This window comes from Drosophila busckii, chromosome X, assembly GCF_011750605.1.
Source record: "Drosophila busckii strain San Diego stock center, stock number 13000-0081.31 chromosome X, ASM1175060v1, whole genome shotgun sequence".
Lineage (NCBI taxonomy): Eukaryota > Metazoa > Arthropoda > Insecta > Diptera > Drosophilidae > Drosophila > Drosophila busckii.
The window spans coordinates 15,259,667-15,284,794 of NC_046608.1; the positions used below are offsets into that span (position 1 = coordinate 15,259,667).

Consider the following 25,128-nt stretch of genomic DNA (forward strand, 5'->3'; position numbering starts at 1 on the left):
GCGGCGTGCAGGCTAAACTTTAATTATTGTAATAACAATGGGCAAGGGCACCTTGCGCGTGCTGCATGTGTGAGTGCGATTGAGATTAGAGTGTGGTAGGGCGCCCCCGCGCTGGCGTGTTAATTAATTATTGTTGTATTGTTTTGATGCCGACTTGCCCTACTAAGTAATTGATTTTTCAGACAGGACATACAAACACAGACAATTGCAGTTACAATAAAGCTACATTTTATTTATTTAAAAGTTGCAACTTTGCATAGAAAAGGCAGCGCTTATGGTTAAACAAAAAAAAAAAATTAGCTATATGTACATAATGTTGATTTATTTGTTCGATCATATGTACTTTCATAATTGAACATGCAACACATTCTTTTTACTACTTTTTTATGTACAGTCGGTATACACAATGCCTACACTTGGGAGTAAGCCCCCCGCCGCGCTCCACACCAAAGGGTTGAAGAGTTCGTAGGAAGGGGGTTCAGAACACCAATAATTTTGCTAAACTAATTGTGCGTCTGCATTCATTTTGCAACATCACTGCACTAAAATTTAGTTTAAAACAGATATAGAAAGAGGAAGATAGAGTGAGAGGGGGGAAGAGTAAACAAAATGCATAAACAAGAAAACAGGGAAATTCACACAAAAATATTTGCTATTGCTTGTGGCTAACGGAGGCGACGCTGAAACAGAGGGAGGGATCTATGAACGGAATGATTTTTCACTTGGCCGATGCCGAAGCGGCCGCAGCAGCAGCGCTGGCCATCGAACGCGACTTGCGCTTCTTCAACTTGGTCTTCACCTTGCGCACCAAACTAACCGTGTCCAGCGATATGCCAGCTGCCGATTTGTTGGCCTGCACCAGACTATTATTGCGATAGGCCAACATGCTAGTGGCACCCACCATGGTGCCCTGACTGCCGACGCCGCCCTTCACATGCAATCCAGCCGCATGACGCATACGCCGCGAGCTGCTGCCGCCCGCTTGGGCATTCGTTTGCTGAACTGCCGTGACCACCAGTCCGCCCGTTCGGAACTTGCTAGGCACACGCATGCCGCCAACACCAGCCGTGCCACAGGCACTATTATCCATTTGATTCTTGAACAACAGTCGCTGCATTTGTGTCAGTTGCTGTTGCTGCTGCGCTGTTGAGCTTGACTGAGCAGCACTGCCACCGCCTGCGCCGGCATTGGCGCGTGTGCGTGTAAATCTGGTTACCAGTTGCGTAGTCTCGGCTATTTTCATCATGCTGCTGCTCTTGCGTTTGGTCTTGCCTGTCGATGCGGCCATCTGTAGCTGCAATATTTCGGCACTGCCCATGCCGCCGCCTCCTCCTCCCGACTGCTTGCTGCTGTTCTTTTTGCTGGTAAGCGGCTTACCGCCGCGCAAAAACAGCTGCTGCTGGTCATCCAGCTTGCCACTGTTGCCGGCCAGCAGACGTGCATGATTTGGTGGCATCTTCTTGTGCTCCTGTTGCCACATCAACAGCTTCTGCGAGCAGGCGCTGCAAAGGGGGGAATTGGGCTCAGATTAGTTTCAGTTTAACTATAAACAAAATTCGAAAAACAAAAATATTCTCAAAGCATTTAAGCTTTTTTTTTAAGATTTCACTACTCAACTACACTGAGCATAATAAATTCTGTTAAATTTCAAATTAAACATTTAAATCAAGCAATAGCAAAATATATTAGTAGAAAATAACAGTTTTCATTAAATTTATAAAATGCTGCTGATAGAACTTATTTTCTAAATCTTTAAAAATTTATGTTTTATTTAAAATAGTTTTTGAAAAAAAAACCTTTATTTTTTGCAAAGTACATTGAAAAATTTATTTTAATTTATTTATTGCTACTTGCTAGTAAAAATCGGCTTCTTTTAAAATTATACGTAACTTCTTAAATCAATCAATTACTAAGTAATCAAATTAAAAGCTAAAATTTTCCTACATTTGATGCCTTAACATAAAGTTTCAAATTACGCATAGCCAAAATTATTTTGATAAACAATTTGAAAATTGATTTGTTATTGTTAATTTGTTTTCTACCTACTTGAATAGATCCATTTGATCCAGTTTGCGTGGCTTGCGTGGGGCTGACATGTAGGCAGCGGGCAGGGCGGTCGGCATGCCCATGGAACCGGCATCCTTGTTGCTGCTCATGTTGAATATGTTGCGCGTTTGAGCGCCTCCAGCGCTGCGTATGGCAGCAGCGGCGGCTGCTGTGGCCATTACATTTGCCATCTGTCCATGGGCTTGACCAGGTGGTGCCTTGCACCAGGCCAAGGGCCGTCCATCGGCATCGCCATGAGCGCCCGTCCAGATTTTCTTCTTTAGCGACAGCTTCAGCTGCAGATCTTCGGCATTGCCGGGATTGCTTTGAGCACGCTGCTGTGCCAAGGGTATGAAATTGCTGGGCACGTTGCTGAAAACCAAACAGGATTAGCAGTTGTGGCAACTGTGGCATCCACTACTTACCGTCTTGATGGCGGCTTATGTAGCTTTACCGGCTTGGGCTCATGCACAAAGAAGTTGGCCTTGCTTTCCTGATTGAGATTGTGCCAGGAGTAAGTGCGTCTGGCACTGTTCACATTCGTCTGTCCCTGCAGCTGACCCACCACTTGCTCCGGCGCTGTGCGTGGCGTCAACTTGTACACCTCGTACTTCTTTATCCCACCCGGTCCGCAGCTCTTCGAGGGCGTGGTCACAATCAACTCGGGCGGCATATGTGCCGGCTTCGGCTTCTGCACCACCATATCCCCAATTTCCTCAATATAGCGACGCTGCAGTTCACTTTGCAACAGCGTGTGGCGCAACGGTGCGACGGCACCAAAGCCCTGCGTATTCCCAGTGGGCGCATGCTCCTCATCATCCGTTGAGAAATGCAAGTCAGAGCCCGGATCTGTGGTGGGCAAATCGAGTGTGGTGCGCGCCACTTCGTTGCGTTTCTTCTGCGGCTTGCTGCGCACACGCGGACGACGATTCTGTACGGATGGAAAATTCTATATAATTATTAAAAATAATATATATACAACACGCAATGCTAAAAATGTTCTACAATCTACGTTGTACTCTTGTTTGTGAAGAATTCTATTTAGTTTTCTTCTGCTCGTGTATAAATAATAGCTGAATTATTTTTTATATCATTGCTATATTAGAAATCAAATCTGCTGTATTTAGTATCCTAATTTTTTCACTTTTGGAAGAGTGACAAAACTATGAACTTTTAACGATTTATTTTAAACATTATTTCGAAATCATTATATTAATTTATTCTTAACCCTTAAGCACCCTTATGAGTGTGAAAAAGAATTTGCTTCAGTATTTTCAACTACTCTCCACACATTGTTAATCGTTCACTTATAAAAATATGTTAAAAGCGTTCAAAAGAAGATAACCCTGTTTTTCTACAAACGGTCTTTCTTTTGAAAAAGGGTTTTCTAAATTATTTTCTTATTAAACTGTATTCAATTCAATTTAATTCTATACCTCCATTTGTCTAACAACATATTAAAGCATGATAAAATTTAAATTAAAATGGGGTTCAAAACACCCCCTAAGGAACCCAAAATAGCTTTGCGCTGGCTCCCAAAGAAACTTTTTCACTATCTTCAACTCTGAACTATTAAACTAAATTGTTGTCAAGTGTTGGGTGCAGTGTGGTGCATTTGTCGAGTGGATCGGGTGCATACTATACCTTCTTGCGTCTGAATATGAAAATACGTCGATTGGCCAGCCAGAGACGTAAATTGCGATCAACACGCATCTTGCGATTAATATTGCGATTCTTCTTCTCAATCGGCATGACTTTTCGCTTCTGTTTGCCACGCTTGCGTGAGCTGCCACTGGATTGCTGCTTGACCATAGCAGCTGGCTTGGATTCGCCCAGCTCATCGGACTGTTCTGAGGACTGTGAGCCCAGACTTTCGGAACTTTCGGATTCCACGGGCGGTTGCGGCTGTTGGGATGTCCGTATCGTTATCTGTGAGCGCACACGTGCCTCGCTGGCAGTTAGATTAACATTGGCACTGCCATTGGGGGAGCTGCTGCTGCCACCACCACTTGCACTACCACCTGTGGCACGCTTGGCATTGTTCGGCTTGTTGCTCACTTTATGGCGACGGCGCTTCAAGCGCGCCAAGGCTTTGAACTTGCGCTGTAGCACGGGTGAGAAGTAGATTTGATCCAGGACATGCATGACTTTGTGCATGCGGCGAACACGGAACTGTTTACGGTGCAATTGGGTAAGAGGTGAGAGTGCAGTGACAGCGAGTGGCATGTGAGAGAGAGAGAGAGAGTGGGAGTGGGGGTACCTACCTTGCGTATCTCGTGCAAGACCTCGGGTGAACTGGGTGGCGCTCGTGTGGGCGCACAGCAAGGACCTTCAAGGTCTGAGGCCGTTATAGAGTGCTTGCCCTCGTTATCAGAGCTCGAGCTGCAGTTGCCCTCATCGCTAAAAGGTTAGTTAGTTAATCGGTAATTTAGTTTGGCGTATTGTAAAGAGATGCTATAAAAACTAAAGTTAGCCTCAAAATGCACAAATAATTCATTAAAAATTGTTTCTTAACGTTAATAACAGCAATCGTAATTAAAATAACTTATAATTCCTGGTTCTGTAACCTGAATAGTCTATGAAATTAATTTATAATATTCTTTTCCGCTTATAGAAGATGATAGAAATAATTGGAAATCTCCTAAAGCTGCTAGAAATATTTTTTTATCAGCAGCTACTTTTAATTGTTGGGTTCCTAATTGAATAGAAGGAATAACTTAACTTCTTTGAAAGAAGCAAAACTAACGTTGGATAGGGCCAACTTAATATACACTTTGATACAGGTATTTGGAATTTAAAGGGTCTGTCGTTATAAAAAAATATTAAATCAAATGTGCGGAAACGGGGGAACCAAGTCAAGTGACGCTAAAACTTATAATAGCTGAAATCTTGTTGTTTATACAGACGAAAAGTCTTAGACCCATTTACATTATGGGGTCGCAAAAGTGAAAAATCCTGAAATGCTTTTAATATATTGTTATATATTTTTGTACTTACCTCGAATAATCAGATAGAGGTATATTTAATGGTTCATCAGCGCTAGAGCCTTCGCGCATCAGTCTTTCGATAATTTTGGAGCGTAGTCTTTCCTGTTGTTTGAGTAAATTTAAAATCTATTGTAAATGTCAATGCATAAGGATTAGTTAAAAATCATACATAGGGCACAAAAATCAAAAAACAAAAATGAATTGAAACATTTTTAAAATGCTCAAAAGAGACAAATTAATAATGAAGCAGTCGTTGGTCGTTGTTGTTGTTGTCGTTGTTTAATGTGATACAAGCTAAAAACTAAATATTTAAACAATAATAAAAGCAAAACTACGTAAAATGTTTTATTTCAGACAAAGAATAAACTAAAACTTTTGGCGTAGTGTAGGAACTTAATGTAAACACAAGTCTTTGGCTAATTAACAGAAAATTACAAAGCAAATTAATTTACAAAGCAAATTAATTTTAATAATATAAACAATTTAAATAAATATATAAATGTGCAGCTTAGGCTAAACATATATGAATTAATTACTAGTATATATATAAGATTATGGTTATGCGCACTATATAAACTTAGACTAACAGCAATTGTTACTAAATTTAAGTATGTGTTTTATAGTGCTAATAACTATAAATTCAAAAACATTAGAAAAACAGCGATGAGCGATAGATAGCATTCAAATTAATAACTTTTGGCACTTTGGCAACAAATTTTTTTTTCTCTCTTAGTCTCTCTCTCTATCTCTTTTACTCTTTTCAGCTGATTCTTTTTTGGGGTACAACATATAGATAGTATATATATTATGCAAATTGAGCAACAACAAAGACAAACAAAAACGCAGACGACAATTTACACAAAAATGTTTAAAATTACACACTGAACAAAAAGCTGCAACTGTAGGCATTAGTGTCTAACTAACTGTGTATGTATGTATGTGTGTGTGTGTGGCTGTGTGTGTGTGTGTGTACAACGTTCCTAGGAGACACTTTTCTCCACAGATCGTTTCACTTTTAACTTGTCGCTTATGATACATCCCTGATCGGCCATTTTTTGTAATTTTAATGCTTTCTGTTCGCGTTTCTCGCGTTTTCTTATCTTTTTGATTTGCTTAAATAATTTAGCATGTCGCTTTACTTTGTTCGGATTCTCATCACAATAGTCCAATAAAGTCTCACAAAATGCGCGGCCCATGTGCTCATAATCCTGTCAAGAGAAAAGAAAACACAATCAAATACAATTAACTTTCAAGTGCTTCTATAAAGCTCTCACCTGTGTATTAAAGTGCGTGCCCTTGCGTGAGCCCAATGAGGAGCCGCCAAAGGATGCTTCAATCGTATAGCTATTTGTTATGCCCAGCATCCAAACAACAATGCGTCCAGTGCCCTCCTTGCTGCGCTGTATTTTAAATTTACAGCTTTCAAATGAAAACTAGTGGGGCAATAACAATTAGCATATAACTTGCCATGATAACTGCAATATGCAAGCTTACCCGATCGGCGCTATTCTTGTGCAGCATCAATGGAAAGACCTGCTCGGTGAGCTTCTTCTCCGGATTGCGCTTGTTCTCACAGCCATATATAAATATGTTGTGCTTGCGTGAATGTGCGTGCATATCACAGTACATGGCTACGCCGCATTCCTCAATCAGTCTGGAATAGTTCAAAATAGTTCACAAACCTCAGCATTTCGAATAGTAGGGAACTTGTAGACTCAAAAGCTTATCTTGTCTTCATTTCTAGAAAACTACTGCACTGGTCGAAAAATTGTGAAACAGTAGGAATAAAAACATTTAAATCGATCGGATAGAAACTTGTAGGCTCAAAAACTCTTTTCAAAACATTATCGATTCTCAAAATTTCTAGAAAACTGCTTTCATATATTATAGACAAGAACAAATTTTATTTTGCATATCTTAATTTGAAATCTTATTAACTATTATTACTCTCACCAACTGCAAAGTTTTAAGAGTCTACACAGACTTAAGAAGTTTCTGAATTTATCAATTTATCTAATATTATCTAATATCTATAACATTCTGCTTATCAGTTGAATGCCTTATCATACGAAATCTATTCGTTCTATTAGTTTACTAAATTCTTTAACCAATGCAATTCATCCTTTTGGTATTTCTGTCCTTAACTTAATATTTACCTTCTAATCATGGCTTTTGTATACCAAATGGATGGATATGTTTCGCGTATAACTGTGCGATATTGTCGATTCAAATCCTTGCCAGTTAACGAATTACGCGTATTGCCAACAATAACACCATCTGGATTTAGCATCGGCACCAGTTTAAATATAAACTTGTGACGCAAACGCTTAGCCACTGTTGTATCACCCGTTATGAAGTCCATAAGACCTTTCATCATCCATGAAGCGGGCGTTTCGCTTGGATGGACGCGTGCCGATACAACAATTGATTTCTTGCGCTAACAATATATGATATATATATATGAATATGTGATATATGATTGGAATAGCGGAAATACTTACGCGCATGTTTTCCTCATTGCTGGATGGAGCAGTGACTGTTAAATAATAAACATTATTGCCGGCCAGCGTGCGACAGAGCAGACGTAATTTGCAAAACTTCGATTTGACAGGATGACGTTGGATTTCCATTAAATAGTCCTACAATTGAACAGACAGAGAAGTGAAGGGAGAAGTGAAGAGTGAAAAGTGCTAATGTGATTTACCTGTAAGTCGCTATAGGTATATGGATAGCTGTGGGCAAAGAACACCGTATCATCGTCGTAGTCAAATTCGATGGTAAATGTTAGCGTATAGCTGGAGTTATCCTCATCTTCCTCATTGTTGGCATTACTGTTGCTTCTGTGGACGAAACGTTGCGTTACAGAGATTTTAGTTCAGTGCCTTGGCCTCACTTACTCATCATCATTGCGATAGTAGCAAATGTTGTTGCCACAACGACGCCAGCCCTCGTTTTTAACCTTGGCCGCCTGGTTGGAGTACATCACAGGTCGCATGCCATCGTTATAAAGACTGTCCGACTTGACCAGATTCACAATGGAGAAGCGATAGAGCATATTACGTCTGGTGCGGCGCACACGAAAATAGAACCACTGCTTGGAGCGGCTCGTATAGAGATCAGGACGTAAATATAGCTCATAATAGGTGGGCGTTATTTGCACCGCCTTCGCCAGATTGCCGGACTCGAAGCGTGACTCAAACTCCAGGCTATCGTATTCCTCATTGTTCAGCGGATGGCAGTTGGATATGAACTTGGCGCCGCCCACTGCGGAGCGACTGAACTGCATTTGTGGAATTTCATAAGAAGTATTTGGACTTTTATAATTGCTGTCATTAAAATTAAATTCAGTATTTAGCTTATCGCTGCCTAACTCAAACGAGCTGCTGGTATAAGTGCTAGTGCTTGTTGTTGTTGTTGTTGTTGTATTAGTATTTGTATTGAAGCTGCTTGAATTTGACTCAACCTCAAAATCATCACAATGCGTGGGATCAAAACGACGACGTCCACGTGCCACAGCGGCAACAGCTGCTGCCATGCTCATGACGCGTGTGCTCAGCGGGGATTGCATGTCATCCGCATGAGCTGCAGCTGTGAATAAAATGTATAAGTATATGCCATGCCCCAGAGGAAAGCGTTATGGTCGAAATATATAAAAATATCAAATGCTTAAGCATTCCCGTGGCTATAATTGGTTTTGAAGATGAATATAAAACGTTTGTGTCTAGACAAAATATTAACGTTACGAGCAAAAGTCTTTTGGAACGCAAAAGCTTCGGTTACATTCAAGAAAATCAGTTAAAAGATTATTTATAGCAAAAATACCGCTTAAGGATAAATCTCTTTTTTGAGTTGAACATTCAAAAAGTGATTTCTTTTCCAAAATTTTCCATTTTACAGATAAATCTCTTTTTAGAGTTGAATACTCAAATAGAGTTTTAAAAAGAGAATCATTTCATGTACAGATAAATCTCTTTTTAGTAGAGTTGAAAATTCAATTCAAAAAAAGAAAATGAGTTAAAAGATATTTTGCTTAAAGATAAATCTCTTTATAACGTGGAAAATTCAAGTAGAGCTCTAGAAAGAGCAGTTCCGAATGAAATTGCGCTAACTGACAAATCTTCAACAAGAGTTGTCGAATTCGAATCAATAAATCGATAAAATCAACTGCGACGCTTACTTGCCAGCCTCATAAGACTCTCTTCGCCCACTAACGTCTCCGTATCTGATACGGAACTAGAGCCGCTACATGGACGCTTATCAGCACCGCCGGTTAAACGACCAGCTGCAGCACTACTCTGGCCCGCTAAATTGTTAGTTGTTAGGGCTGCCTCTGGATTATCCGTGCTGCAATCATCACCACTGCTAAACAAATCTTCTTCCGGTTCACCCATGGCAATATTTTTCTTGCGCATTTGCGCCACCTTATCAAAGCATTGGCGTGCACTATTCTGAAAGGCGACCTCCAAGCGTGTTATATTCGTTTTGGGCAGCTTGAAAGGGGTTACGGCGTATTTGTTGTGTACCTTGCTAACGCCGGAGCCAGCGGCTGTTGACGGCTTCTCGCTGTGATCCACAATCTTCTCAATGATGGCCTTCGATACCTTCTTGCCAAACTGACTGAGCACATAGTGCGGTGAGGCGGGCTTGTATTCGGTGCTATTATTTTTCCATATGTCATCAATTTCGCTATTGTCCTGGCTAGTTTGCTTGCTCTCCGGCTTGCTGCTGCTGCTGCCACCTGCTGCTGCTCCAGCTGCTGGCGTCGGCGTAACAATCTCGTATCGTTTCTTCTTCGCCTCAATGAGATTCTGTATGGCAATTTTGTCGCGCGCCTCTTGTGTCGTCTCGCCACTTGTCTCATCATCATCGTCATCGTCATCATCCTGCGAATTGCTTGTCGAGCGATTTTCGACGCTATTCAATATCTTTGAGATGCTGTTCAGCTGACTTTTGCCCGCCGGCATGCGACGACAATTGGGCGTGCAATCGTTTCTCGAGTCCGAGGAGTCGTCCGAATCATCGCTGGACTTGTCCTCTGTCTTGGCACAACGCCCAGTTTGGCTGCCCTGTTTAAGTTATGCAAAACTCACAATTAGTTCAAATCCCCACAACCCCCAAGCACACAACTCTCTCTACCACACTCAGACAATGTGCCGACGGTGCATTGTGTTATTGAAGTGTATTTTGCATAATACTCACATAGTTGACAGCACTTATAGGACAATAGTTGAATACAACAATGCCATTCTCTTCGCCAACTGGACGCGGCTTCAGCTCGTTGCCCGTGGGCACATTGAGCGGCTCGGGCTGAGCCGGTACATAAGGAATGTGTATGATGCGCTCCTCAATGACCTAAATCAATGGAAGAAAGTTAAGCAAAGTGTATAGAGTGGTTTGGAAAAGCAATGATTCGACAAATGTAAATCAGAATTTATTGCTAGCAATGTCTATAAGCTACACATATTATTATTATCTTCCAAAAGGATAAACAAAGCGCATCGAAAGTTGGTCACAGATAATATTAATATTGTAAAAATTGCATAACATTTTTATGACGCTGTCTAGCTTAATAAAGAGACCAAAGTAGACGAGTGATTATGTTGAAAAAAAGAATTAACGACGTTAGTAATCGTATTATTAACATTTATATAGGCGAAAAAAAGTGTAAAAAGGTAGTCAACCAATCTGTGGTTAGCAAAAAAATGTTAACAAACTTTTATTCTATACATATATCGAAAAATTATATTAATATTGTACTAAATATCTAACTGTATGTTATCTTCACAAAGTGTATTACATAGTCGAGTGTGCTAAGCTTGTTTTACAAGGCGAACTGACGACGTTAGTCGCATTATTGACTTGAAGTTTATATATGGATTACACATTAGGCCAATTTACGACTCTTTGGGGCACAACTCTTTCGACTTTTTTGCTTTCGCATATAAACAAAAGAATCGAATACAACTTTGAAGGTCAATTTACTTTTGCACCCATTCACGCCCACGCCTCTGTGCAATGGCAATAGTAAAAAAAGAATATACTATATAGCAATACATGCATATATGTGTATGTGTGTGTGTGTGTGTAGTGTGTAGCTCTGCCAAAGGTTGCCGAAGACCTTTAGCTGTCCGCTCTGACGCCGCAAGTTGAGCTTCTCCCCGCCCCACCCTCTTGCGCACGCCCATGCACATTGGCTGCAAGTGGCGTCTCTAGTTTATTTTTATTTATGTGCCATGTGCGTGCAAAACTTTTATCAAAGCAACTAATTAGCGTGTATGTTGCTATTTTTTTGCTTCGTTTTTTTTTTTATTTATTTATTTATTTGCTTGTTGTTTTTTATTGCACGTTTTGCTGCTTTTGTGCCTATGTCATTGTCAATGCTATGAGCAACAATGGCAGAGAAAAAAATAAGACTGCTCGGCTTGGCTAAATCACTTTTAATTGCTTTTAACAACTAAAGGTTTATCGAAAGTAATTAGTGCTAAAAATAAGTCTGTTCTGCATATTTTTGTTAACAAATAATTATTTTAATAATGCTATTTAATTTTAGGTGTGGCAGAGCGTAGACGAGCGAAGGCTTTGAAGATTGTTAATAAGTTGTGTAAGTAACAAAAAGTACAGAAATTTTATAATTAGCTAATTATGCTAATGCTTATTAATAAAATATTTTAAAAATATTTGAAATATATATTCGAGCTCTACGTTTTCGAAATTACGTTAAAACTAAGTTACGTATACGTCATAAATACGTTAAGCATACGTATACGTAATTTTTTAAAAAGCCTTTTGCTTTATAAATTAATTTTAAGCTATAATAACTTAGCTGTCTAAATATAAAAAGAAAAAATCGAATTTCAACCTAGCCTAGAAATGCTAAAAAGGCAGCGTTCGATTTGTTAATCGATTTCGATTTTTGTGGCACCCCTCGCAGCAAAATATTGAATGTTGCTAGCTGCAACAACCGAAGCAGACATACACACATATATTTTATTTAGTCAATAGTAGTTAAAGTTTTAATACAAGCCGAAGGCCAATTAACATGGTCATGCCTTTGACGCACTTTGGTTTGGTTCATGTTTCATGCCCAGGGCAAAGGAGCTTAAGCCAAGCATGGAACATTACCCATTTACATTACGCCTGTGTAGCTTTTATTGCGAAATTTTGCTCTCTAAAATGACCTACATAGGTGCTGAGCGAGAACGAGCAAGTGGGGAGCAAGTGGGTGGTTGGTTGGGTGCGCTTTTGCTTTAAGGCTACGTCGGAACTTGTTGATGTGCATTAATATTTATGTGGCACACGCATGTCTAGAGCTCAGTTCCAAGCACTTTGCTTACAGTTAATGTGAGTGTGGGGGGGTCTGGGGGATTTACACTCACCTGACATTCGACGGGCCATCGGGGGGCCTGCTGTGAGCAGTCATTGTCCTTGTCTTTAGGCAGGGCGAAAAGATCGCGTGGCTCTTTTAATCGTGCAATTGGTCTCAATGTTTTCTCATCCGTATTAACAACCAACTGATTGGTTTTCAGTCCCTTTGATAGAAAATTGCCAAGAAAGCCTAAGAAAAAACAAACAACAACAAACAAATATAAACTTATAATTTTGTTTGTTCACTTCTGGAGCCACAAACACAAACACAACTGTGTGTGTGTGTGTGTGTGCTCATTAATATTCATTTAGCCAAAAATATGTGTCTTCAACCCAAATGTCAACAAAAAAAATTAATTGCAATGTGTGGGTGCCTCGTCTGTTTATCTATTCATCTCTCTTCTTCTGCCCCCAACACGCTTAAGCTATTTATTTTATATGTATGAAAACATATATTTCAGTTTCATTTTCATTTTGTCGTGCAAGCTTTTCACTTGTTTTTAAATTACATATGTTTTGTCAAATTTTATTTGGGCTGCAATTTATCGCAATTAGTGTCAGAATTTTTTTTATTGGAACAGACAGTTGCAAATTGCAATTACTAAGCGCTGGAGAATTGCATTAAATTGTGGGGCACACACACACACATACAAATATTAACATGTGTGTGTGTCAAAATGTTTAATGTCAGTTTTAATGCTGCCATTAAAAAATTAAACTGAATTTTTTGTTGTTGCTCATTTTTTTTTAGCAAAATTTGCAGCTGTTACATATATTTGTTTATATGTATGTGTGTGTGCTTGTATTTTTAAGTTTTATTTTTCTACAAAAAATGCCATAAAATGAACTCATTTGAAATCTCTGTGGAAATGCGATTCTGAGACCTATAGACGCCAAAATAAATGTTGTGTATCTATCTTCAATATGTATTGGGAATAAACGATAGCTATATAGCTTGATATGCTATATAATGTGATTTCGTGAAGTGCTTAATATCGAAATACATTTATTTTTTTTTTTTGCAGCACGAAACTCATAAATATATCACTTTAATGAAAATTTATAATCTTCAGGCTTATGCGCAAGCTAATAAAAATATATATAACAATTTATGCATTAATAAAATGATAAGAAATGCAAAAGCAAATATTATAAAAAAATGTTTGAAAAAAAATAACTGTATTACATTTTACACATTTAAATTACATGCATCGCAGTTCAAAATTAATAATCATTAATTTTAATAATTCTTAAGACAATTTTTGCTTTCACTGTGCAACAGGTAAAAACATTTTTTTTTTTCGTGCTATTATTAATGATGTTTGTAAATAACGCTCACTTGGCTTACCGGCAAAAAAAAATGCTTAACACACGGAAAAAAAAACAATTCAAAAAATAAATATATATTTTCACTGAAAATAAGCCAAAGCAAATCAAAACACACGCAGCTGTTTGGCGTTTGCAACACTTATAGATTTTGAGAACTGAACGCGATGCTTGTCAAACTGAAAAACTGAGTGATGAGCCGCTAAAAAAAATTTTAGGCACAACAGATCATCAGAAGCAAAGAAAAAAATTTAATTTAAGCATAAAGTGTATTAGTGATAGAGCGGGAGCTGGGCGACAGCTATAAAAATAGTTTAGTTTACGCGTCGCGTTGTTAATATTTGATTTATATAGTTGTATAAATTTAATTTTGATATTGTTTTTAGTAATAACAAATGCGCACACAAGTACCGTTGTTGTTGTCGTTGTTGTTTTTTTTGTCGCTTTGTTGTCTCGTTTGTTGATTTGTTGCTCTCGAGGCTGGCTGTCGTCGTTGCCAGTTGCGCGATTTGTTGTTGACTAAAACCAGCAAATGCTAGCGAATGAATGAATCGACGTCGATGCGTGCAGTTCTAGCTGCCGCCGTTTGCCAATTGCTGTCTCCTTTATATCGCAGCCAGCAGCGCAGCCAGCGCACGCCCTCGCACACTCTGCCATTGCCTGCGCTTTCGCAGCGTTTCCCCATATCCCCCCCCCCTAAGCCAGCAGTAGGCTGCATAAGTCATCGGCTACGAATATTATTTATTGCAAAGAGCGCCACACACACATGACAAAGAGAAAGCAGCGCCAGCTGTGAATGCGAGAGAGCGAGAGTGAGAGAGCAAGCACACGCGTAAGCTTTTTTTTTAAGCATTGCTTTTGTCAAGCTCTTTGTAAGCTTTTCTCCTCCTTTCTCGCTCACCCGAAAATTTTTGAAACTGTACCTTGCTTAGAGCGCCGTTCGTTGCATTTACACGAATTTCAAAACAAAATTTTATGCACCAAATACGACAAGATATATAACAACAAGAACAACAACAGAATAGAACAGAATATGTAAAAATAAAATCCAATGCTCAATTGCATACAAAATGAGCTGCTGCATACATTTGTAAGCAATATACAAATGTAAATGCACAATGGAGAGCTTTGCATATTTGAAATTGTTACATGCAGACTTCTCAGCCTTTGAAACTAATTTAGCTGTAATGCAATTGTTTTTATATTGAGCAAAATATAATGGTTAGCAGTGCACTAAAATATATAAAATACAAAACAAAAAACTAAAGCTTACAAGATTTTGGAGCAGACTAATTGTTCTACAAATGAGTTTTAAATTTAAAACATTTTATCTCATTTTTCGAATTTCGAAAAATTCATTATTAGCAATATATTTCGTATTGTTAACTTTTAGGATCAAGTAATAATTTATAATCTCCTTATTTAATTTATATCACAGCTAGTGCGCTTAGAAAAATATTCTTAGTTTTTTAATTTGGAATTTAATAAGATTAAGAATAAATTGCATGCCATAAGAACATTTGAAAATAGTTTAAAATGAATTTTATATGCAAAACGATGTTCGAAGTTCTGTTCGACTTTTCAAAACTAGAACAGTTGTATTTTTTTCGAAAGCAGATTTGAATTCTTTTTGAAAGTAACGTTGAAACTTAGAAATATAAATTTGTTTAGGCGGCCGAGTAACTAAGTGTATTTAATAGCCTGACATATACATAAGCCGCACGAATTGGTTTTGTTTGATCAAAAATCAATGTAAATCGAAAAGGCAAAAATAATAACAAACATTTTACCATTTATAGCAACAAAAGTTTGGGGAGCACTCGGCTCAAGGTTAGGAATTTTTCATTAATTAAAATTTTACGCTCTACGTGATTCAAAGCTTTTGCTTGTTTTGTTTTTTTATTATTTATTTATTTGCTTTTTTGGCAAATGCAAGAAACTATGCTTTGTTTAACAAATTGCCAACAAGAGCGAGCGAGCGGCTAATATTTGAAATATTTTGTTTATCAGTCAGCCAAATATGCAGGCAATGCCATTGACTTGCTGCAGCGCAAATTGTGCACTTATTTAGTACACAATTAATTAAATTAAATTGAAATTATAACGACGCATTAAAGCTGGCGCTTTGCTTTGTTTGCTGGAAAAGTCTCTTATTATATTTTTGTATATTGGACTACCTGGGGCTCGAGACCAATGGCATACAAAATATGTAGACGGGATGAAAATGGAAATTTATGCGGTTGTTGCTGTCAACACGAACAGCGCCAGTGCATTAAACAAATTTACATTGCCAGATATAAACATATATATATATAAATATATATATAACAGTGGTGCAATGGCATTGATCGATTTATATATGTTGTAAGATTTAAATAACTAATGCTCTTTATTAAAAGCGTCGAAATAAATTCTATCAAATTATTCTCTAAAATGAATGTTTCTGCTTGCTTGCTTACATTTTTAATTATGAACTTTTTTAGCTGCTATTTAATTAATATATTTTAAATTAAAAACCAATCAAATAAAACTCACAGCTTAATTTCCTTGGCAAAAAGTAATGCTAAGACTTATTTGATTTCAATTATACATAAGTAATTTATGTTATGTTAATTTTTTTATGCATAATGCATTTCTTAATTTTCTTAAGAAATTTTTGACAGTAGGCTGTAGCTATTCTATCTATTGTAGTACATATTATACTATAATAGCAAAATAAAATAAAAACCAAATGCCAAAAGTAGTTTTAGCCAAATTAGACTTGTGATAAATGATAAACTTTTAAGATATTTTGGCACAAATATCAGAAATTTTTTGTAATGCTTTAGCACAAATCTTGCAACAAATTGTTTAAAAAGAAAAAAAAAGATTACATTAATATTTGAAAAATATTAAGGGAATACATATAGTATCAGCTATAAATAAATATCAATATCTTTTTAGTTCCAACTGATATTTAGGAGTCTGCATAAAATTAATTTAAAAAGCAATACTAACTCTATATAAATAATTTCAGTTTCGATTGAACTTATTCCATTAATTAAACTATAATATTTAATGTTCTCTTACATATATTAAAGCTAAAATTGCTATATTCAGTTGCTGTCTGTTCCATATAACAGCACATGAATAATAATTTAATTGTCTTAAGGGAGGGGGCGCTTAATTGTTAATTGATTTCGATAGGAATCAACTCGATTGCTCTAAAAATTTTCTAGGTTTATATTCATAAACATATTTACACAAAAACCCCATTCAGATTCTCGGGTGTAGTATAACAGTCAAATGGGTTAAATTGGGGGCATTAGCGGCTTGAAGGGCGGAGAGGGCAGCTATCCACGCCAATTTGGGGCTTGTGCTAATGGTTTTGTTATGCTGTTGTCATAACAGCAAAGAACGAGATTCATTGGAATGCCGCATAATAATTCATTTTTCAAAACTTATTTGGCAACGAATTTCATTTTAATTTTATTCGCATTGCTAATCTACCGCAGCATTATCTTAATCTCTTTTCCCTTTACAGTGGCGGCAAGGCAAGAGCAAGGACAATAAGGAGGTGTGAAAGAACTCAGGCACGGGTATCCCCCAGTAATAAAAAGTTTTGTAAATTTTACAACGGCAAAAACTATTATTGCCATGCACTGCAGTTAATAAACAACAACAACAACAACAACGATAACGATAACAACACCGTGGTGCCCTTAGACAATCAATTTGTACAACGATATATTTTAATTGCAAACATAAATATGTAAGTATACGTCAATTTAAATTAAAAAGTTAGTGCTACAAATTTAAATTTCCAAATTTTTAAACTTGAATAGGGAACAATAAATTTAGCAGTGCCAAATACTCTTAACTTAATGTCAAGTCGATGGTATCGAGGGAACTTTAGCTTAAAAATCAGCAAATTCCTTAACGTGCCTTAAACAATTTCAAACAAGTTTACTACAATATTCTTAAGTTAATAGAAAATTATATAAAAATAAATAAATAAATCTAGAGATTTTTGTATAAATAAATACCAAATGGTATAGTAGAGAGAGATTTATTCTATAGAATATTTCCATTTTGGGAAAATGGAAATCTGGGTTCCAGCTCGAAGCTGATTTTAGCTTGGTTTGAGATTAATTTGAGAATCTGTGGTACAAACATTTTAGCCCTGAACAAAACGCTCTTATAAATTCGAGAGTAAGAGCTAAGTTCATAGAGATATATTGAAAATAAGTCAATATAGCATTGAATTTTGATATACGTATACCCCAAGAAATTAAGTAAGGCACATTTGCGAAAATAACGGCTTTCGAATTTTACCCGCGTCAATTTTTGTTGGGGTATTTATTTTTGCTTTTAGTAAAGGCTTCGATTTTTGCTTACAACTTTTCGTGCAGGGTCTCACACTGTTGGTTGCGCCCGTCTCTTTCTTAATACTGTAGCTATCAATTATATGACACATCGTTTGCAGCTCATAAATATTTTAGTTGCTTTGCGAATATATTTGATGATTAGTTAAGCTAATTGCTAATTGTAAATTTATGAGTATTGTTTAAATATTACCTGCACTAGATGTTGTTAGTGTACAAACGGGAAACAGCTGAGCCTGCAAGAATTGCACGCGACCACCGCCGAAACCGTTAAAGTCCATGGTGTTTTATATAGCGAGTGTGGAGCCAGCAAAGTGTGGTGGACAACGATGCGGATTGAGTTTGCTGACTAACGCTTCAGCTCATGATGATGATGATGATGATGATGATGATGCATACGAGTTATTTTGTTGGATTTTAGTTAAACAAATTAGAGCGCTAAACTTATGCAATTTGTTTAGACAACAAATGAGAGTTTTATTATAAGTTGCAACCCGACGAACGACGACGCGTCTGCTGCTAATGCTGATAGCGGCATTTTGAATGCGGCATTTCGTAACGTTAGACAAATTCCAACTGAAGCCCGAAACACTGAGAACTTGCAACAAACGAACTGAAACTGAAGTTGACGGTCGCAGCTCGCGTCAGACTGTTATAAACAAATAAACAAAAAAGCGAAGCGCAAAACTTTTTCGTTGTCTCTAATGCCGAACCTAAAGTGACTGGAAGAGAAGAAGAAGAAGAAGCAGCTACTAAGTCGCTCCAAGTGCTGCGGCATGTACAAACGGACGGACGGACGGACGGACGTACGCCCAGAGGTGCATACATATTTTATTTGAATGGCGCTCCGCTGGCAAATCAATTGAAATGCAAGCCAGCCTTGGTTACCGGCAACCAACCACATCGAACAAATAAAATAACACTTGCCCCAGTCGATCAGCTGTCCGCCACACTGTGCGCTGCGCAAGAATGCAACATTTCAAATATTATATTGTAACAATTGCAAAAATATATATTAAGTATACGCCCCACAAACAGGTGTCAAGTGAATTTTGTGCTGCTTTTTTTTTGTGTTTTGTGTTTCGTTATGTCATAGCCCAAGAGCAAACTCGGCAATGATCTTGATCACAATATTTATGTATTTTCTATTTTGTTGGCAACACTCGCAACGTGACTGTCAAGGTAGCTCCCCTACCCCACCCTCCCCTCTTGCCCACACTTTGCTATTTTCCTCATTGACCCGCTAGTCGGACAGCGATTAGGTTTTTCTTCTGTTTCTGTAGTTTTTTGGGCTTTCGCCACACATCGCTCATTTCAAAACGAAATGTGTTTATAATTTGCTGTAAATTGCAATTAAAACAAATTTTCACTTGTGCGCCAATTAAAAACTGCTCTAGCTCTCATGCTCTTGCCTGCTCTTGTTTGATCAATTCTGAATGACTTGATAAATCTTTCGTATTGGTGGCCAAACGACAAAAAAAAGCAAAAGCAACACAACTGAGTTTATTAGCAAGTTTTTTGAGCCAAATGCGCCATTGTCCCCACATTTGGGTCTCTATATAATCTTTCGTTAATCTTGCAACAACAGCAAAATAAATAAACATAAATATTATTCAAGTTACTTATTGTTTAGTCTACAAAGAACGAAAAGCGATTATATAATCAATTTATAGTTTATACAATATATTTTTATATTTATTCAACAAGCCTAAGTTATTAAATTGCACAAGCTTAAAAAACAAATAATTTCAATTTATTTATTATCTTTCCTTACTAAACTTTTTATGAACTTTATCCAACCTATTAATGCTTTTTATTATTATTTTAGCCTTCAAAATATAATTATTTATACAGCAGACATTCTTTATAAGCAACATCTATACAGCCAAAATTCTATATAAGCAACAACTGATTTTTTATTATAAAATTTCTATACCAACTATATATAGACTATATCGAACGAGTTTAACGAATTGAAATTTTCTAAAATTTTTAATTTAATTCTTTGCTTGAAAAAACATAACGGATTATTCAGAATGGGAAGTAGTCGAAGAATTCGCTTTGAATTTATTTAGCTGCATGAATTAATTACAATTAAAACTACGAATAGTCTTTTAATTTTAACTGGAAATGCTTATTACAATGTATCGAGTGTCCACTGTAATTGTTTGTTAGCCCAACTAAATAATTTAATATATTTATACACAAAAGTCAAGAGTGCTTAAGCTTGTTTATAATTGTATCAAATCAAAGGCTTGATTTGATTATATATATGTATATCGGTTGATCAGAGTATATTCTCTATAGAAATGTTGACAACTTAACTTGAGCAGGAGCAAGGCTGCAGCCAATGCTGTCAACTCAATTGGCCAAGTTGGCAATATTGTTGCTGCACTGGCTGGCAGCGCTTTCAATCAAGTTGTCAATAAAGCTAATGAATATAGATTTGTTACAACAAGGACGACATAGACTCACCCTTAGCATAGTCAGCCAGGAGCAGCGAGCAGGCCAAATCGTTGCATTGCAGATTGGAGCTAATGCTGCTCGATTCGCAATTGGAGTTGCTGATGGGAGATGCGGAGACGTTGTTGTTGTTGTTGTTGTTGTTACTATTGCTGGCGCTGACAGCTTCATCATCGCTGCAGACAGAAATGGAGCTGGAGCCGGTGCCGGTGCCGGAGGAGTTGTTGTCAGGTGGCGTTAGCAATGAAGGCGCAGCCAGCAGCATGGGCAGCGGATGCCGAGCGCTGCGCAGCAGCAAGCGACGCCTGGTGGCCTCCATGCTGCTCAGCTGTATATTATGATTGGCCAGCAGTTGACTAAAGTCTTGACACGTGGCTAAGTCTGTTGCAGGCTGCATGTTGCACCAACCAACGAACAGCAAAAAAAAAAAAACAAATAAAAAAATGCTGCACGCGTCTCACGAGAGTTCAAAGCTGCCACTTGGCCGCCCAGCGACAGACTCGTGTCTGTAGCAACTGACTAACTGGAACTGCGGCAAGCCCAAGCCAAAGCCCAAAGCCCAAGCGCCAGCTTGGCTTTCAATCCATCCGGAGTTACCCAACGTAAAAACCACGGCATTAAAAATTTGTTGCTAGCTGCGCGTCTCGTCAACTCAGTGCAAGGCACCAAAAGCAACAGCAGCAGCAACAGCAACAACAACAATAACAGCAGCAGCAACATTGGGGTTTTCTTGCTTTTCTTTATTTTGTTGTAGGCCTACACACACCCACAAAGCACAGCCAGCCAGCCAACCAGCCACCCACTCAGACATCGCACGCGTCCCGCTCCTTACAACTCTAGAGCGACGGCGGCTGCGGGGGGCTGCGGAGCTGCTTGTTTTTTAGGCTCTGTCGTGATTAACATAAATTGCGCACGACATGGGCTATAAACAGCGCAAAAAAATTTAAGACACGCCCCCAAGCCGCCAGTCCGCCAGCCCGCCAACGCGCACGTCTTAAACGCCAACTCATTGGGCATTTTGTTATATCAAAAAACTATATTATTATTATATATATATATATATGTATATATAGCTGGCGCGTGCTCTACAAATTTCGTTGGAATTTCGAGCAGCGCTTGTCCGAAATCTGACAGCAGACGCGTATCCGTAATCCTGTTGCCATGCCGTGTGTTTTGACGTGCGTGTTGCCTACTTTTTGGCGCGTGCCAAACTCCCTTTGTCTTGGCACCAATTTGTGCGCCCTAAACGCAACATTGCGACTTATTGGCATTTGACAGCAGCTGCTGCTGCAGCTTAGACGCTGACTAATGACGTCCTTAACTTGGCCAAGTCATGCTTAAGGACAATTTCGTATATTTGTCCTAGCGCAAATAATGCATAACATTGAAATTTCGCACTCAATGACAACAAATAATGAAGAGACAAATAAAAAAAAAACAGGGTGCTGACTGCAGCATACCCTATATTAATTTGCATTGCAAAAATAACAAATTAATTGTTATATACAAAATGTTAAGCTTGTGCCTTTAAATTTAATAAAAAAAAATATGATATATGCAGTTGAGCGCAGTCGACAGCTCGCGACTCTGGAATTACTAAATTTCATGCCTTGACTATTTACACATAAAAATATTTTGCAAAATAAGCTATGCAAATAATTGTGCTAGAAAATGTTTTGAGCTACAGACACAAATTCATTTTATTTTAAATTTGAAAAAAAAATTCCAAATTTTCACATTTAAACTTGTTGCAAATGTTTTGTACTACAAAAAGTTTAAAAAAAAAATGTGCAATTAGCACTTTAATTAATATCAGATTTGCCATAGAGATTTTTACAAACGAAATAGTTAAAGCAAATCGTAGTAGCCACTAAAATTTGCTGCTGCTCAAACAAAAAATTATTTAAAATGTTTGCTTCTAAAAAAGAAATATGTATATGCCTAAGAACAGTCTTGAGTGAGGTTAGGATTGATTCAAGCATTATTGACTTAAAATATTTCTTTTAATTCTTTAAAATTTATTTAAATTTTCAAACCTATGCCAGCCGCCCTAACTCAGCCTCAGCTTGTTTAGTTTTGTTAGCTACAAGGAATTTCATTAAACTACATATAAGACCGCTGTGCATTGCTTTGTACAGAGTCTTTGCAGGGTAAACTCTAGGCTGTCTACTGCCCAATTTCCAACTCGCAGCTCTTGCTCTTACAGCTTTATCATTAAGACTCTTAAATAGTTGAAATGAACATGCAACACCTTGAGATTTATTTAAAGCTCAAGACTTGGCTGAAAACTTGAGTCCATACCATTGGCAATTGGCAATTGGCAATTGGCTTCTTAGCTGTTTGCACAATGTTTCTTATGTGTGGCGCGCACAGCTTGCCACATGCCACAAAAATGGCAGCGCTTCAACTTAGAGACAGTTGACAGAGTTTTGGGGCATGCACATGCCACATGCGCCGCCTTAATTTTGGGGGGTGTGGGCTGGTGTAACCAAAAATAGATCACAAATGCAATTTGTTTGACGTTTGAGCTCGGAACAGCCGTCAAGAGTCAAGTCTTCCGAGTCTTTTAAGCCAAGCCCATGACGCGCATATCGCAAAATTCCAAATCAATTTACTTACCATCGCATTGTTTTTGATGTTGCTGCGTCTCAATTTCTCTGTCTTTGGCGCTCTTCTGCATGCTGCTTGGCCTTAGCTCCTCGTTCGCCTTGCCGCCACCTTTGAACTTACACAGAATCTTTTGTATTTTTGGCTTAAACTATTAATACGCGAGCTAAATTTGCCGTTTGATGCTACAATTTGTTTCACACTTTGCGCTCAATTTTGTTAAAGAAATGTCGTCAGTTTAGATGTATGTGTGTGTATATGTTTTGGTTTTGATTTTGCTCGTACTCGAAATCAAACTATATATCTCTGTATGTCAATAAATATGTGTAGTAGTGCCAAAAACGTTGTCTGACTTTTAAGTCTTGCACACTTGATCAAAAAAAAAAAAAGGAGTTATAAAAAAAATGGCGAGCATTAACCACTGGCCAGGCCAACAAGCTGCAACTGACTAAGCCCAAGCCTCGTCCTGGCTGGCCGCAAGCTAAACCCCAAAAATAAAAAAAGGACAATATATTTATATATATATATATATATATATCGAATAGTTTACTCTCCGTGATCAATGGCAAATGTGGGGCTGGCAAACAAATCAAAGCGAATTAGTTGCATTAGTGGCAGCTATCAGCGGCGGGTGGTTTATTGTCGATCTATTGCAGTCAGGCCTATAGCCAATATACCGTTACCATACAGCTTGGCCAAACTTGGCGTGTCTATAACCCCAAGCCCAAGTCGCATAAGTATGCACATATGTATATATGTTGCAAGCTTGGCTGCTTGCAACTGCAACTCGCAGTAATGGGTGTCCCATTGGCACAGCTCAGAGAACTCGAAATTTCGGTTGATTCATTACCTAACTATCACAAACTTTGCATTGGAATTAAAGAAAAGAATTCAATTTGAATTAGAATTAAAGGAAAGAATTCATTTTGCATTGGAATTCAAAGAATGCATTCAGTTTGAATTGAATCAGTTGAGTGCATTAAAAAAAGGAATTAGCTCAACATGAAAAGACTTTGTTAGGAATGCTTTGGAGCGTAATTTACATTCAATTTGAAAACAAATGAGTGCATTCAAAAAACTCATTTATATATGCTAGTATATTAATTACCACAAACTTAAGCATAAACAATTTTCAGAATAATCATGACTGCATTTTATTGTCATCTATTTCATTCAATTAAATTTTTAAATATATTTTTAATATGCGTTAACAAGTATTTCATTTTGAAGCCTAAATTAAATTTTAAAAAATTAAGTAAGACACATTTTAAAAATGCATAAGCCAATAAAAAATATTTTTTTTATCTTAAACAAAAAACTAAGTTAAGAAAATCGATTAAAACAATTCAAGACTATAATACAGTTTTTTTTAATACGCAATCAATTCCAATAAAACTTTTTTTAATATAATTTATTTTATATAATTTTCGAATAGTTTACAATATACAAAAACTAAATTACAAAAGTTTGCTAAGAAATTTATAGCTATTCAATTTAATTAAATTCAAATATTAATTATAAGCTTATTTGCAAAATGCGCAAATCATTTGATGCACATTTTTCGTTGCCTACCTGCAGGCGCATGCTGCAAACTTATTAATAAAGGAAATGCATTTGAAAATAGCTTTATAGGCATATCAAGTGTCGCTTCGAACACCCTTTAGCGCTGCAGTTTATTTTTATAAAAATAGTACTATTCTCAGTTTGTGTTAACTGCCATTAATATTGACTGCAAATTGGGACTAACTTTACATGCTGCACATAGTTCAAAGTTCAATGCATTGCAATCCATTGTTTGCGACACGCACAGCGCTCTCTGTCTCTCACTCTCTCTCTCTCTCTCTCTCTCTCACTCTCTCACTCTATTCTGTGTGGCACGTTGCATGGCATTTGCCTACACACGTCGAAGGCAGAACGCAACTTTCTAAAGTCTGAAGTCCTGTCAGCAACTCATTCGATACTCAAATGAA

The 25,128-nt window shown here is 37.5% G+C and overlaps 2 protein-coding genes across 4 annotated transcripts in view; one reads left to right on the forward strand and one right to left on the reverse strand.

Moving 5' to 3' along the window:
• Positions 1 to 25,128, forward strand: part of LOC108606375 (glutamine-dependent NAD(+) synthetase) — a 32,079-nt gene that overhangs the window by 235 nt on the left and 6,716 nt on the right. The window contains exons 2-3 of one of the 2 annotated variants that reach the window (XM_017996430.1): positions 11,584 to 11,634; positions 17,248 to 17,475. The gene's annotated coding sequence lies outside the window, so the exon portion shown is untranslated. Of the gene's footprint in view, positions 1 to 11,583; positions 11,635 to 17,218; positions 17,476 to 25,128 lie in introns of both variants that reach the window. The other variant, XM_017996429.1, reaches the window with a different exon arrangement.
• On the reverse strand, positions 304 to 23,438 carry LOC108606374 (cytosolic carboxypeptidase Nna1). Of its 2 annotated transcripts, XM_033294490.1 has the most exons (17): positions 23,171 to 23,438; positions 12,410 to 12,588; positions 10,233 to 10,385; positions 9,205 to 10,099; positions 7,931 to 8,621; positions 7,738 to 7,873; positions 7,535 to 7,672; positions 7,190 to 7,470; positions 6,528 to 6,687; positions 6,308 to 6,466; positions 6,047 to 6,241; positions 5,044 to 5,159; positions 4,311 to 4,446; positions 3,691 to 4,218; positions 2,472 to 2,995; positions 2,047 to 2,418; positions 304 to 1,502 (listed from the first exon to the last, which is right to left on the reverse strand). In XM_033294490.1, the coding sequence occupies exons 1-17, from the start codon at positions 23,229 to 23,231 to the stop codon at positions 719 to 721; spliced, it is 5,508 nt and encodes a 1,835-aa protein (XP_033150381.1). In that variant the 5' UTR covers positions 23,232 to 23,438; the 3' UTR covers positions 304 to 718. The 2 variants fall into 2 exon arrangements, with proteins under 2 accessions (XP_033150381.1, XP_017851916.1); XM_017996427.1 differs by lacking the exons at positions 6,047 to 6,241; positions 6,308 to 6,466; positions 6,528 to 6,687; ... (6 more) ...; positions 12,410 to 12,588; positions 23,171 to 23,438 and having other exon boundaries at positions 2,472 to 2,977; positions 5,044 to 5,163.

Excerpts from the sequence above, each read along its gene's own strand:
- LOC108606374 (XM_033294490.1), bottom strand. The coding sequence starts at position 23,231 with ATGCAGAAGAGCGCCAAAGACAGAGAAATTGAGACGCAGCAACATCAA. Across the intron at positions 7,673-7,737 it reads ATACCTATAGCGACTTACAG|GACTATTTAATGGAAATCCA; the intron begins GTAAATCACATT and ends GTTCAATTGTAG. Across the intron at positions 2,419-2,471 it reads CATAAGCCGCCATCAAGACG|CAACGTGCCCAGCAATTTCA; the intron begins GTAAGTAGTGGA and ends TTTGGTTTTCAG.